This window comes from Lampris incognitus, chromosome 3 (assembly GCF_029633865.1).
Source record: "Lampris incognitus isolate fLamInc1 chromosome 3, fLamInc1.hap2, whole genome shotgun sequence".
In the NCBI taxonomy this organism is placed as follows: Eukaryota; Metazoa; Chordata; class Actinopteri; order Lampriformes; family Lampridae; genus Lampris; species Lampris incognitus.
In genome coordinates this window covers 18059044-18075125 of record NC_079213.1, presented here as the reverse complement: position 1 = coordinate 18075125, position 16082 = coordinate 18059044, and the positions used below count along the sequence as shown (strand labels likewise).

At 45.3% G+C, this 16082-nt stretch overlaps 1 protein-coding gene across 2 annotated transcripts in view; it reads right to left on the bottom strand.

Annotated features, from left to right (window-relative positions):
- Positions 1–4463: 4463 nt before the first annotated feature.
- tfec (transcription factor EC) overlaps positions 4464–16082 on the bottom strand; it is a 14771-nt gene continuing 3152 nt past the window's right edge. The window contains exons 1-8 of one of the 2 annotated variants that reach the window (XM_056277327.1): positions 15430–15718; positions 14507–14761; positions 13533–13634; positions 11013–11058; positions 9532–9588; positions 9330–9405; positions 7847–7994; positions 4464–5420 (exon numbers count right to left, since the gene is read on the bottom strand). In XM_056277327.1, coding sequence (XP_056133302.1) covers positions 4950–5420; positions 7847–7994; positions 9330–9405; positions 9532–9588; positions 11013–11058; positions 13533–13634; positions 14507–14761; positions 15430–15489 — 1215 coding nt within the window. In that variant the 5' untranslated portion in view covers positions 15490–15718 and the 3' untranslated portion in view covers positions 4464–4949. Of the gene's footprint in view, positions 5421–7846; positions 7995–9329; positions 9406–9531; positions 9589–11012; positions 11059–13532; positions 13635–14506; positions 14762–15429; positions 15719–16082 lie in introns of those variants that run through there. The other variant, XM_056277328.1, reaches the window with a different exon arrangement.

Genomic DNA, 16082 nt, shown 5'->3' with positions numbered 1-16082 from the left:
ACAAAGCGCGGGTTGAGACACCTTTGGTCACCCCCGGCCCCCATCTGTTGCACATCTGGAAGTGGTGCGCCGCACCAATAATTGGAAGTCAATTTGTTTGAAGTTATGTATTTGGCATCTGGCTCGATTCATAAAAACTCTGGAAATCGCATTAATTTTATAGCGTTTTGAAAGGGCCCAGCCGGTTGCTGTTTTTTTTTTTTCTCTTTTCTTCATCTTTCTTGTGTTCCATCGTTAATGCACGCGGGGCCTCACTGGCGAGTGACGTGGGAGTTTTTTGTCGAGCGTTGGGCAGGGTGTGGTCCCCTCGTAAAGGCGGCACGCAGGCCAATGCCCCTGTAAGATCATGGGATGAATTACCGCGTGATGTATTGCAGGGGCAGCGTTTGGGATTTGTTTGGAGTTTCTAATGCTCAACTCTTTGGGTCGGCTCCCCTAATTTTCCCCTTAAAGGTTACCGCAACCTTCGGTCGTTGCCTGCTTATCCTCATCCCGGGATTTGTCATCTTGCCATGTTTTCTAGAGGATGGGCTGACTGATGGAGGAGCAATGTGGCGGTGTTGTTTGTCACACAGCTATGAGTCACGGCTGGAAATAGATGTGACAATTGATGTTTGGAGCCTCGCTGGCGGCTGCCATATTGTTATTCCACCTCAAATTCCTCCTAATTTCTGCACAACTCCCCCCCCCCTCCTTGTTTCCTGATACAGAGCTGACACGTGGCAACGATGTGCACGCGTGTGTTTATGTTTAGTGTGTAGCATGCACCTATATATGTGTATGTGGGCCTCTGTCTGCACACATTCATTTCTGCTCATGGTTCGGCTTGTTTATGTGTGCACGCGCGTGTGTTTGTCGTGCTCTGAAGTGAGTCACTGCAGCGGGAGGTGATTAAGAGTTGCCAGTGGCAGGCTTGGCAGGTGAGCGCGCCGCAGCGAGCTGGCAGCTGTGGCATCTGCACAGGTGACAGTTTCTTCTCCGCAGTGCCGGTGTCAGCGTTGCTGGGTGGCAGGGAGGGGTGACGGCATTGTTTTGGTGACAGAACGACTCAGCTGCGAGGGTTCACAACAACGCTCGCCTTCTTTAGATTTGTCAGTCTATATACCGGAAAGTATAGAGGGGGTTAGCACAGTCCTTCGCTTATGCAGCGCTGCTCCAGTCAAGTGTTCCCGGCACCGGTGTGCGTATGAAAATATCTTAAATCATTCATTTTTAATTTCCTTTTCATGATATATCAGGGCAGATAATCATTTTACTTGATTTCTGGTTTGAAATAACCCACCACATGGTTCTCCGTTGTGTTATACTGCTGTTGTGTGCGTGTGTGTGTGTGTGTGTGTGTGTGTGTGTGTGCGTGCGTGTGTGTGTGTGTGAGAAAGAGAAACATTGTTGATGAGCAAACACAGCGCATTGCTGCCACCTGCTGGTCAGAAATGATACAGCGCAATTTTATACAGACAAGTAATGTATGCAAGAAGACCTTGCTGTGCATGCAGTAGTAATACAAAATAAATGGAAAGATTATTTTACAAGGCCTACCGCTTTTGGCAGATATTCTGCGAGCGATAAGCTAACTACAATGTTTTAGAGCAGGTTAGATAAAGGGGAAGAGAGAGAGAGAGAGAGAGAGAGAGAGAGAGAGAGAGAGAGAGAGAGAGAGAGAGAGAGAGAGAGAGAGAGAGAGAGAGAGAGAGAGAAGAGGATGAGAGAGGGAGGGGGGAGGGAGCAATTGGGGAGTTTTGGAACAGTGTAAATCTCGAAAAGTCTGTTTTATGTCTCTAAGTTAATTTTCTGCGGTTAGGTACGGGGCTAATGTCTCTAACATCATGGCGTTATCGGATATCCGCACTGTTTTCCCAATCCACCGAGGACGTTTCACATCAACTCCGAGTTTCCAAGCTGCGGCTTGATGAGCTGTGATATTCCAAATAAAAGTCACTCGTTCTGATGTCACTGTTGCCTCATCCGACCACACTGCTTTTTGAAGCCTCTGCGTAATAGACCTTGAACTTTGTCCGTGATAGCCTTTGATATGTATAGGAATGAGTGAGTTGGGAAGTCTAATCTGACTTGGCTATTCAGCATGAGATGCTTTGTCTCTCGAGTCACCCACAAAAAGTACTTAGTGTTCATTTGGATGCGTGTTTGTGTGGGTGTGTGGGTGGATTGTGAAATTGCTTGCTCCCCTTTTTTCTTGCTCTTGTTTTTGTGGTTCATCAGTATTTTCACCAAGGTAAATGGCATCTAAGTCTCTTGGTGTTTTGTACAGTGGGTGCTTGGACTCTTTTAAACCCGTGTGCAAGAGTTCTGGGGTTGGATTTATTTCCCCAAGTTTGGAAATAACAGAAAGAAGGCAGCAGAGGAAAATCATTGAAAATCAAAATGTGTATTGAGTCCTTTGAAAAATTAATTTCGGTCTCACGCAAAGCTCCCTTAGATGCTCTCATGTTTTTCGGCATAATGAAAATCCATATTTACCTTCCATAATTGCTTTGGTCAATTACGCGTAAACATCACTCACCACTTTGTAGTTAGAGTATCTATATTCTATAATAATTGATTGGTTCCTTCTTATTTTGCGCCTAAAGAGGAGACGCGAGCAGGAATCTTTTAACTTCATTATGCAGAAACACACAAGTTAATGACATTCTCCAATATTAATTCGGGGGAAGCTTTGATGAGGAATGCCAGATCTCATTGGGAAGTATCGGCGTATTGTTTTAAAGCCTGGCCTGTTTGTTGTATTATTAATGCATGACTTTAAGATTCAAAAAAGTATGTTTCTGACAGATTATGTTTCCCCCCCCCCACCTAATGATTCAGCATCAAACCCAACTCGACAAAGCTTCAAGTTTGCAAGACTTTACGATTGCTTGGAGATTAAAGGTTTTTTTTTCTTTTTCTTTCAGCGTGAATATCAAACTCATTCCATCTGACTTCTGTCACCGAGAATAGATAATAGAAATAGCATGTTAGATCACATTCTTATACATGGAAAACTGTCTTCGTGTCCCCTTATCTCCGATGAAACTTGCCATACTCTCAGCTAACAGCTCTCTTGGCACCTCTTAAATTCTACCCATTATTCACATCCTGAAGAGCTCATCTCTCCAGGCTCATCAGCATTATTACTCCTGCTCAACTTATCTTTATTATCTCCTCCTTTCTACCTCTCATTGCCAATCAACGAGCTGCTAACCATCCTCTATAGGAAGTTTCTTTTTCCAGGCTAGAGACTGGCATAACCCTCTCAGCCCTCTTCAAGTCCAGCAAGCTCACCTTGCTTTGTACTCAATTCTGTCAGACATCGGTAATTTCTGCCACCATGCACCTGCCGTGCATGTCGCACAGCGTGTGCAGCTTGTCCTCTGTAGTGATGCACATAAGAAATGATAATAATGTTGAACGATTATTGCATGCCGATCATTGCATGTTTTGAATGCAACGTTTACAAAAAAGGGATGCCAACTTTTTAAAATCTGGTTGATCATCAAACGCCGTAGACACAATCATGAGCAAGTTCTGGTATTTTGTGGTACTTTGTTACAACAGAATGTGGCTTGATAACTGTTTCAGTGGATTCCTCATTGATTATTTTACATTGTGCATGAGTGTGTGTGGATGCACGTCTGTGCAGGAGTGACGTCTCTGGTGACAAGACAGAAAAGAGCCGAATCTGATTTATCAAAAAAGGGGTTTTAATGTATTTTTTTCCCATCCCCAGGTAGAATAAAAAAGATAACATGTTAGATAATAATATAGAACTTTTTTATGAATACATGGATTAAAACAGATATAAATACACAAACATTTATATAAAAACACTTATGACACGCAAACGTAGACAAAAGGACATGTTAGGCATTTCGGCGAGTACATCAGGTATATTGTCATTACTTTCTTTTAAGACAAAACTGCCAGTAACCAAGTTTGAATAAGGCACATCATACAGCCACAGTCCTGACCACAGCGGATCAAACATCCTTTTACAAGTCGATGCCATTTAAACTTTGGGAAAAGTACACTTTTGGCAAGTTTTCAGTGATTAAGTAGGTTGATTTTTTTTTTGATTTTTTTTTTTTTTTTTTTACAGTGTACAACTACCACAGTATCAACCAAACAGCAGTAGACATATTCATCAATCAGTTTTACTTGTCTCCCTTTTTCTTTTGAGTCTGCATTAGTGCGTGCTCGGTCCGGGAGGCAGAGAGACGGACTGGCTTTCTTCACCAACGTTAGAAGTGGTAACGGGAGCTCCGTGGGCTAGTTGTTTCTAGTCACCCCCACCCCTTCGTTTTTGCTCGCAGAGAGCAATGAGGAGGCCACGGCACACTTTTGATCCAGTCGAGCCCCAACGCTCCTCTGATTAACACAGCATACTTTATATACAGCTGGAACTTAAAAGCTGCAATGAGGAGTTTTAGATTCTTTTCGGTGACTTTGCCCCCCCCCCCCCCCGTGGACAAAAGCAGTAGCGTTTTTGCGAAAGATCGACTTCAATTTCGCGTAAGCGTTGCCTCCTGTTGCAAACATCTCCATTCACCCTCTGGTATCTTGTACATTTGTTTTGACGAGATGAGTGAGGGATGTCTTGATGTTTTGCTGAAACAGCTGTTTGCAAGTGCCGTAAATCATTTCATCAGATTTGGTGAGGCATCCGACAAACATTTGAAATCGTTTCATAACCTTATCTAATATTCTTGCTGATGGTCTTGTTTGCTTGGGACGGTCATCAAAATTAAAGTGAGTAAAAAAAACTCCTCATAGTAGCTTTAAAATCTCAGTCAGCCAGGTCAGCGGTAGTCTAAGTCATGCCTAAGTCGTGCCAGGTAGACATCAAATGCTCTCTCAACAGCTCTGCATATGCCCTTTAACGTGGGGAGATGTTGCTTTCGCAACCCACAGTGAGGTCACGGGGTGGGGGTGGGGGATGGGGGGGTTGTCACCTGTCATAGGTCGTCACCCTCTGCAGAGCTGAAGCTGCTCCTGCGGCTGCTGTCCTTGGATGCGGCCCCAGGCGAGCCGGCTGAGAGGAGCGGGTCGGCTCCGAACGGCGAGAGTGGGTCGTCCATCAGAATCTCGTCAAGCCGGTGCTCCTCCTTGAGCGTGGCACTGAAGAAGTCCGTGAAGTGGGACAGCGGGTCAGAGAACGTGGTCGAGCCGTCAGCACCGACCACATGATCTTGCGGCCCTCCGGCGGCAGGGATGGACGGCATGGCCGCCGCGGTGGCTGTCCGCTGGAGGTAGTCGCTGTTTATCTCCTCCGAGTACAGAGGCGGCTGTGGAGGCTGCTGGGCCTGTGGGGGTTGTTGTTGTTGTTGCTGCTGCTGTTGTTTGAGGAGGTGGGAGGACAACTCAACTGTCCCCATAGCAGTGGCCATGTTTGGGAGGCCATGGGCTCTTGCCTGGATCTCAAGCTCCTTAAAAAAAAACAAATGGGAAAAGGAGAGAGGGAGTTAGAAAAGGAGATCTATCTATCACAAACAAGTGGTCGCTAAGCCTAATGGCTACTCCATTTCCTCTTGTGAATTTTTCAGATTGGTTTTGGGGAAAAAGAGCTTGTACAGTGCACATAAGGATACGTGCGAGCTCACTCAAACACACATACATACGTAAGGTCAGGAGGGCAGGTTTAGTATGACAAATGTTGTTTGTTATAAATCACCAAATAAAACATAACGTCACCTCTTTCAACCACAATGACCTGTGCCGTCATGTCCCAAACACAACACTACACCACGCCCGATTGCATCCCATCATAAAAACAACAGTGGTTCTTCCTGTAAATGGCCATGGTGTCAGCGGACAACCCTGTTTTTTCCCATACTGTCACCTGAAGCTCTTGCTCGTTGTAAGTTGCTGTTGGTAAGTGAGCTAAAACGGGCCTCAATTGTAAATATACACTCCCCGGTCACCGATTCAAATGCAACTGGGGTGACATAACAATGTGAGACTCAAGGGCCAAGCCTCCTCTATCTCTCTCCCACATCTCCTCCTCCACATCAGCCATCTGAGCACACTGAGCTTCAGCGGGAGTGAAGGAGGAACTGCATCCTGTGGAAGCTGAGGCGATGGCGCATATCCTTCTCCCACGTGCTTATCTTATCACACGGGAGGTTATCGTTCGTAATCTACTGTAATCAGTCCTCATTTGGCTAACGCCGTCGTGACAAAGCCCCGGTTGGCCTTTTGTCGACTGTCTCCTTATTGACGGAGATTGGCAGTGTTTCTTGCGCGGCTCTCTTTATCCTCGGAGATGATTAAGGGGTTTTGTCTTCCAGCTTGTTAACAGTTGCTCATTTAACCCGACTAATCCTAGTCTCTGTATCGTGAAGTGGACTTGTGGCTCAGTAGACACGCGGTTGGTGAACATATGTGTTTTTTGTGGCCTGGTCCCTACATGATTGACTGTCCTGCAATTAGAGAATAAGATCTGGGTTTTTTTGGGGTTTTTTTTTTTTTGGAGTCTTATTGTTTTTTGTTGTTTTTTTTTGTTTTTTTTTTCTCACCCGAGGATCTGAAGGAGAACCAGTGCTATGTGCTAAAATGCTACATCATGTGCAAAAAAGACAATCATAGACATCGAATATAAAATTGTGTCCAAGCAGTACTTGGACATACATTTTCCACAAAAATCTCAACGTCGCTGTCATATTTATCCATCACTAAGGGACAAAGCAGGCTTTGTACAAAGACGCCACTGAGGAACTGGTGCATTGTTACAGGGTGGTTGAGATTTGCAGTGCAAGATTATTTCTATATTTTCATTTATTTGCCCAGTTTCTGTAAATTTCACCCAAATAGCTTAGTTTTTATTTCTTCTTTCAGTATAATGTCTTCTTGGTGTCATCATGTCACTTTACTGACAAAACGCTCCTTTGCAACTTCATTGCAGATCCTAAAAATGTTGACTGGCAATGTTCTGCAGTTTCCAGAATATGTTGACTGGCAGCGTTTCATCAAATGCCTATGGCTGTGTGTCAAATGTTTAAAACTATTAATTTACAGATCCTTAAGTTAAGGTATTAGATTAGAAATGCTCCCCCCCCCCTCCTTTTTCTCCCAAGTTTTATCCGGCCGATTACCCCACTCTTCCGAGCCATCCCGGTCGCTGCTCCACCCCCTCTGCCTATCCGGAGAGGGCTGCAGACTACCACATGTCTCCACCGATACATGTGGAGTTACCAGCCACTACTTTTCACCTGACAGTGAGGAGTTTCACCAGGGGGACATAGCATGTGGGAGGATCACGCTATTCCTCCCTCCTCCCCACAGACGCACCCCGACCGACCAGAGAAGGTGCTAGTGCAGCGACCAGGACACATACCCACATCCGACTTCCCACCCGCAGACACGGCCAATTGTGTCTGTAGGGACGCCCGGCCAAGCTGGAGGTAACACGGGGATTCGAACCAGCAATCCCCGTGTTGGTAGGCAACGAAGTAGACTGCCACGCCACCCAGACGCCCCTAGATTAGAAATGCTTAAGTTTAGGTATGGGTTTGGTGTGTGTAAGGTCAGTGTAAGGATCCCCGATATCAATCGTAACTCATAATCATCTGCGTACACCATGTGTCTTTTTGGGCGTGTATCTCTGTTTCCCGCAGTGTATTTCCATTTACTCCAGTACACCCTTACCTGCAATTGGTCAGCAACGCCAAATGATTTGTTTTGTTTTTGTGTCATGTTGACTGCTTGCTTCCGGTTGTGCGCCATCGAACCAACACGAGTCATTGTGGTCAGATGGACAGTTGCTGTCTTAAGTATACGGACTATGGAAATCAGGGTTCCGAGTCGCAAAGAAAATAAACCAGCCGCCATTAAGGGATGTATTGCCTCTCCTTACCTGGATCCTGAGCAGCAGCCTCCTGTTGGCCTGCTCCAGTTTCTTCTGCCGGTTCTCCAGCTCCCTGGCGTGCTGCTGCTCCTTCTGCAGCCACTTAATGTACTCCACCGAGGCCTTGAGAATGGTGCCTTTGTTCCAGCGCATGTCGCTGCACAGCGAAGAGACGTAAAAGATAACCTTTTACACAGAGCCCCCCGACTACATCAGCAGAATGTTCTCCAAAGTAACAAAAAAGGAAGAGAAAAACTTTAATGCAGAGAGACTTTTTTTTTTCTCTTTTCCTTTTATGATATGAATAAGAAATGGTGATTTACACGGGGCAATTATTCATCCTCGGACATTACATGGGGACGCTGAATGGGAATTTTAATAGAATAGTTAAGTACATATGGGGGAAAGTCCATTCTGGTACCCCCTTGTTCGGTAAAATTAATCCTCGAGTTAAAATAGGTGAAGGAGGAAGAGCTAAGTAGGAAGACGGGGGTTAAAAATGGAGAATTGGACTTAAGGTGCCAGAGTGCAAGTCATTCTTTCTCAGATATTATTACTTTTATTTGAAAAAAAGTAAAAGGTGGCTGTAGAGAAATTGTCCTTTTCTCACAGGAGTGAGACGTTGGTCTGATCGGTGTTAATAATCTCCTTTATCCGCTGTTAATGGCATCACGGCGACGCTAACCTTCCATTTAAATTCGAAGCAAAGTTCAATCTGCAAAAGATGGCCGCTGGATTTCAATTCAGGTCCATACTCCTTCTCTATATGCCAATTGTCGCCCAAACCTTGATTCAAATGGTGTGGCCTGCCTCTTTGCATTTGACCCCTTCCTCATCACTCAGGCTTTGAGCAGAGCTGCCGGGACCCAGCGAGAGAGAGGATGTACAGTTCTCCAAGCGTAAGCTACAATGGAAGTTCAAGTGCACCCTTGAAATATGTGTGAAACGGGGCCTGAGTACTCATTTGAATTCAATGAACAATGTTTAGAGTGCCTTTATGCCGAGGATTTAATTCACTTCCCTGCCAGACGAGTCTTGGCGGTTGTTTCTGGCCAAAAGGCCCGGGGGGGGGGGGGGTGAATACATATGCAAAAATTAAGTGAGGTATGTGTGGGGCCCGGGGTAATATTGGAACTGTTATGGACACGGGGCACCCCGTTTTCATTAGTTTGCATTGTTGGTCACATTAATTGGTTTGTTTATTTTCGGACTATTTATCACAATTTCAGCTCTATGAATGTGGGTTACATGTGAGGAGTTAATACAGGCACTTTAGGGCAGCTAGGGGTCCTCAGGAAAAGGCGAGGCACGTCAGTAAACAGATCGCTTGCAGTGAAATGACTGAGTGACTGATGTGTCTGTGTCTCTGATTATCAGATTAAAAAGAGTGAAAACCCATGCACGCCTGGAAGTCCCTCTTTGTCCAAGTGTGCAACATATGCAAGTGCGGTCTTTTAATAGCAGTTCATATATTTTAGTATGTGTAACTCACGGGTCGTTTGACTTTGGTATGAGCGTCCCCAGCTCCTTGATCCTGTAGTTGATGTTGTATCTCCGCCTTCTTTCAACTGAACAAGCAAGAGCAGGGAGGGCGAAAGAGCGGCACACCGTCAGTGGGTCTGTTCTCGCTTATTCACGAGCGATTATCTGGTGATAAATTGTAAATGAGTTGAAAGGCGATGAGAGGCACTCACTCAAATTATGGTTGTCTTTCTTTTGTCTTTCCTTGGCCATCACCCTTGTGTCGTGTTCTGTCGGAAAAGAAAAGGGGGGGGAAGAAAAAGATGAAGGCAAAGAGAAACAGATCGATTAGCCACGCACACCAATTTAGTAACTGAAAGACGGAGACCACAAAACGCTACAGATGTTCTGGTCAGCAGACATAATCGCTGATTTTTTTTTTTTTTGGAAGGGGGGTCTCAGGGTCATCCAGAGTGTGGAGTATCACAGTATCCGTCTACAACACAAGCTTGACCTTCTCACACACACACACACACACACACACACACACACACACACACACACACACACAAGCACACACACATGCACACACACAGACGCATGCGCACACACACACACACACACAAGCATACACACGAGCATGCACACACACACACACACACACACACACACACACACACACACACACTGAAAGGGCCATATTTATCCCCTCCAGCATGTCTGTAGTTCATTGTGAAAAAAAAGCTGTGTGTCCTCTTTTACACCACTTAGTCCGTAATTAAGACAGTTTAGCAAATTCGTTAATCATTCCCGGGCAAGGACAAGAATGCCAATGCATCCATATTTGCATTCACATTCTTTCAAATTACATAATTGGGGACCTGAGATTGGATTTCCCAATTTGTCTCAGTCTATTCAATCATGACATTTTAAACTCTGTGTAACAGCCCATTGTTCGCTCGGCACACTCAAATGAAACGGACGATAATTTCGTTATTTTCTCATTGATAGTAAAGAGGTCTCTGGGCATCCTTTCTATTTCCTAAATCAATTATGCTTCTCCGCTTGATGCATGACATTAATAAGAAACATCTCAAACAGTCCTTTGTTGTTTGCTGTGTGACACAAACGTCTACATGCTTCCATGGGCCATGAACAGAACAAATGGCTACAGGCCAGAGAGCAGAACCAACAACAGTGGCGCTCTGTTAGCCAAACACTGGATACTTTTACAGTGTAAGAAATCAACTTACAACATGTTAACACATTTTTCTGCCTGGCTGACACCCCTCATTGAACTTGAAGTTAGCTGGGGAAAGACGTGCACAACGAGTGGACGTCGACAGCCGGTGCATCTGTATTGTCTGTGCATTAGGCTAAACCACCTAACCAGAAATGTGTTAAATTTAAGAACTGAGCAATTTCACCCTCTGAGAGGGGGAAGTGCTCCAAGAGGTCCATCCCTGGGTGATGTTACTGCTGTTTTCGTTATGCCCCCCCCCCCAAATGCCTTTGTGTTTTACTCGTTTACTCGCCGTTCAATAATGTACGCAGGTTTGCGCAATTTGTTTTGCCTATGTGAGCATGTAATTAATCATTCAGTTGTTTAGTTTCTCATAGCTATGGTATGAGTTCATACCTGTGTATTCCCTTTTTACAGTGAGCTTTGTGGGGTTAGAGGTGGGACTCATTCCGCCATTAGGGGCATTCATACCTTGTTCACCCCCATAGACATCCAGCATGCTGCTACCGAGGGACACCTAGAGAGGCGAGAGAGGCGAGAGAGGGAAGAAGCAGACAAAGAAAGAGAGGAAGGAAGGAAGAAAGAGAGGGGGAGGTCAGCCAAATGCAAGCACATTAGAATGTCACATGTCAATTGTTCTACAGTTAAATCCCCAACACCAACAGTTGTTTCTCTCACCGTAGGATGTGTTTTTGTTTACTCATTTGAGAGACCTGTAAAGGGCGGAGGGAACTGAGAAACCCAACAGGGGTCAAGTGGAGAGACCAAAGCCTCATTCGGAGCTATATCAGCTCTGAGGCCCCTGGCTTTGTCCCCCTCAGTTGGAGGCAACAAGTCCCCCACCACCGTATACCCCTCATCATAGCAGGGTAAACTCAAGTTATCTAGTCCGTATCCAGAATAAATGAGATTCTCTGCCCATAACAATGACTGAAATGACATCCCAGCTGCAGCTTTGTCACATAAGGGCATGCATCCACCAACCCTAGGCTAGCTGCCCTCTCGGGGGCTTGGATTGACCTGGCACAGGGCCTTGATCTACTAATACCACCATTATTGGAACCCCTTCGCTTGAAAGGGCTCCCAACACAGTGACGGGCAGTGTGTTGAAAATAGCATCCCATTAGATGAAAAGGCTAGCTGGGTCAACTGGCTGAACAGAGGCAAAACTGTTTTCCTACGCGGCCCGTCTTCCCTGGGAAAACATGCATCATGTCTGTGATAACGACGCCTTTTCACTGGCTCTGGAGGAATGCGTGCTGACACACACGTGTGTCTAATTCGCGTTTGTGTACTTATGGGAAAATGCTACAAAAGCCGCCATGGTTGCCTATCTGCGTTCAGCCAATTTTATCCACGGTGTGTGCATGAAATCCGACTCTTGGGAGTGTCCAACCAGATAAGGACGGAGGCCAAGTCAGGGTGTGGAGAGAAGGGGGCACAAAATGAAGAGGATCCAAAAAAGCAGGGGGAAAAAAATACCAATTAAACATAGCGGACCTTTCCGTATCTGCAGTTGGTTTGGTTTGCCTACATGGTTGTTCTCTCATTATCTGAACATGATGGAGCAAGATGGAGGAGGGAGGGAGGGGGGGGTGCTTATCAAAATGAAAGATTGCGACAGTCCCCCAGCTGCTCCCATTGTAATCACCTCAATCCTTCTCCCGCCCGTGTTCCTGGATGTGTTGACACGGCGAAACGGCGTGATGCATCATACTGTATGACTAATTAGGACGAATTGATCCATTTAAGCTTGGTATCATCTCTGAACAAGCCCACGGGGAGTGTATGCATTAGGCCAATCCAATGGCTCAGTAACCCTCTCCTCAAAATCCCTTGCTTCCTCCCTTGTCCTCATTCTCTACCCACCAGCTCCCCCATCTCTTCCTACCTCCTCCCCCCCCTTTACTCCCACTCCCCTGCCGCATCCCCCCCCCCATCTTTCCTCCCTTGTCACTGTATCTCCTGTGTGTATTGCTGCATGTCATTTTGTCTGTGCGTATGTATGCATGACTCTTTGTCTGCCAGTCTATCCGTCTTTCAGTCTCTTTGTATTTACGGAGTCGGGGCTAGATTCCTCCGTGACTCTGTCTTTGCCTGGAATCTCATTGTTCTTACAAAAAAAAAACAACAACAAAAACAAACAAAAAAATGCCTCTCAGACGTATCGCTGTGTTGGGTTCAGGTGTGGCTATGGTCTACGGCCAAATAGACTCCTTATCCCACAATTTCACTCAGGAGTTTTTGAGATTCCGTCTTGGCGATGAATCACGGCACAAACACTTGCCCTTAGTGCCACTTACATACTTGCTTTTACGTTAAAATTCCGCGAATGAGTGCCCCCCCCCAACTGTCTAATTTCACCCTCCATCTCCTCAGCCTTGTTGCTCATTCTCCCAAGAAGTGATCTCATCAACACTTTCAATTCAGCCTGGCGAGGTCAAATGGATTTCAACAGGCCTCACTGATGTTTATGAGGGGTTTTTGTGCCGTTTCTGGTCTTGTATCGGTGTGTTGTCATGAAATATCTGATGCTGGTTAACGACATCTTCCTGTTTCAATTGATCAGCATTGTCAATCTTTTTTTTGGGGGGGGGATGCAAGTTATGTCCCTAAGCCCTGATCCCCAGCAAAATGAACTTTGACTCATGTCTAGACCTAAGGTGACCTCACAATATCACAGGTCCCCTTTCCCCCCCCAAGTTAGTCAAGTCTAAACTTTAGTGTTTGAGTGGAGGAAGCTCCTTTACAAGTTCCCATTCCTCTTTCAAAGAGAAAAATCATTTGTTAAGCAACTTCATAGGGACCACAAAACAAAAAAACACGCTCAGACACAAATAATGTTGACGAGATAAGGAAAGGAACAGTTTGACATCAGCATAAATCAATATACAAGACCTTCACTCTGTAGATACTGCATTGAGAATGTGTGTTTTTTTTTTTTTAAATGTCGGTCCAGTTAGAACATTAGTTAATATGATTCATACTCACATTGTTTTGCATTATGATGTTAGGCTCCATGCAATCCAAGCCCCCATCATTGAAACCGGACTCAAGACTAATAAGGTCATCAATAACTTCATCCATTGGAAACTAAAAGAAAACAGTAATTACAGTGTACTCATGGACAGACTTGACGATGAGTGAAATAGATTGTAAATGCTGCCCAAGTCGGGCATTTTTAATCTCAACTTTCAAACCAAAATAGACAGGAGATGAAAAGGGAGTGGAATTGCACAGGGACTAATCTAATAACGGACAAGTTCTCCGCCGCCACGCCTGAAGTTGGTTAGCGGTGTTGGCAACAAAACAACCGTCTGTTATCAAACTAGTTTCCTCCTTTGGAAGTGTTCTCTCATCAGAGACTGCATGTCTGAAGTTATTGATGAGCACATCAGAGAGAGAAGATCAATAATGACACCACTTTGTTTAGATGATTGGTCGAAGCACTTTACTCTTGCTTGAGAGTCAATTGAACAAATTGATTTAAAACTCTGCTGATGAGTTTGAATTATGTTTTATGGTCCATCCAAACAAAGTGTCGGTCATGATGAAAGTAGCGGTCAAAAACACCACCTTTCGCTTGATCTCTCTTTACAGATCAATACGGGACGAGATAGCTGTAGGTCTTATAACAACTAGAAAAATAGTCAACATCAAACAGACATTTGTCTCCCCTCTGCAGGAGAACAGTTGCACAAGATTTCTTTGACCTATGGACGATCTTTATTCAACCCAATCTGCGGTTCAAAGACTTGTTGCAGGTTCGCACTTTTCCCGTCGATACAAAGCACATTTGGGGTCAGCTACGTTTCCGTTCAATCGACCAAGCCACGTCAAATTTCCGATTCAGGAACTGACAAAGAGACTGGGTTTTTTTTTCTTCAAGATGGCTGTTTCCTCAAACACAGACCAACACGGAGAAGGGAAATAACCCAAAACATGCCAGATGTTCATCAACTCACCTCGCTGTCGTGGTTGGCCAGTGTGAGCAGGGTGACCGGGCTGTTTGGGTTGCTGCCGTCGCTGACGGAGGGCATGTGCCCATTCCTCATGATTGGCACGGCAGCCAGTGGCTGGCCGGGGGTGTGGGGGTGCGGCACGGCGTGGCCCGGCCCAACCGAGGCAGCCAGCTTGGAGCCCAGCGTCAGATACTGCTTGACCTGCTGAGTCTGGGTCTGGTGGAGGTGAAACTTGGAGTTCTCCAGGTGGTTCTGTACCTGTGGCGAAACAGGTTTTTTAGGCTCAGGTTAGGGCTTTAGCCGGATGAAAAGTGTGTATCCTCGGGGTGGGAGTTTGCAGGCTGTGTTCCCCGATACGGCTATAGGTGGGAAAACAAATCAGAGCAGGGCGGTGGGTAGCTGGCTATTTGTTAAATTAATAGATGAGATCTCAGTTAATGTACAGAAATAGTCGCAAGTCAAAGTTCCCCCTGGGTTAGTCAAACAGTGTACAATATAGTATAGGGGCTGTTGTGTAAAACATATGACTAAGTGCCCGCCAACGTTACAGTGATTCATATTTGACTGTTGTGATGAAACCATAATCAAGACTTTACGAGAACCGTGACTCATTTTTTAAGGCCTTTCTCAAACAATGATTTTTATTTATTTTTGTCCTTGCAAGTATTTTTTTTTTCCCTATCTGACCATTCTGTTTCCACAAACTCATTTTCCATCCGAACTCATTGGAAGCCACTGCATGAAATATCCGATTTGGTTTGGTTATTCAGCTCTTCACATCTGTCTAAACTGTCGCGTACAGTACACACAGCTTACGGTGAACCTTACAAAGCCGGAATCAGAAACCTCGCCGCTCTCATTTACACACGAATGGGGTTAAATTCAACACAAGCTGTTAGTAAATTTCAACTCTGTAGCGTCCTTACATTCGAAGCTCTGGTTGTGTCCCGCATCATGTAGTAACTACAGTCAGTTAAGTGTGGCATTCTCAGGAAAGCAGATAATCTTCAGGTCGGTTTGTTTTGGTGTCGCAGCAGGCCAAGGATTAGGATAGGATCCAAGACTGCTGCTGCTATCCTGCTGATCTGCTGGCTGTGTAGTAAGGGTCTGTCCCCTCCTGTCCCCCACCAATGTCTTATAAAGGACCCTAAGTGAACTAATTAGGGCCCAAAGCTGGGGGTAAGCCTTTATGTTGCGTAGCGTGGTAATCACTTCAAACAGTGGTGCGTCAGATCACCCAAGGTTTGATCACTGCAGGATATCTGCCTTTAGCCTCTATCACTAATTCATCTGGACCGCCCCTTTCTGTCTGACTGGCCAATGACAGGTCATCTCCCGGTCCTCTGCTGCCTGCTCCAGGGGCCGGGGCAATACAATTGACCCTTGTTCTCCAGTCGGGGTTTTAAATAACTCTGCGGATGCCATTTTTACGCAGCTTTTTTTTTTCTTTCTTTTTCATCCATTCATCGACTAATGACAATCTGTTCAATTAAGGAGCCTCGGTTTCTCAAATAATAACTGCAGCAAACTATTTCGGGATCTATTTTAGAGTTATTTCCACTATCACAATGGGGTTGTG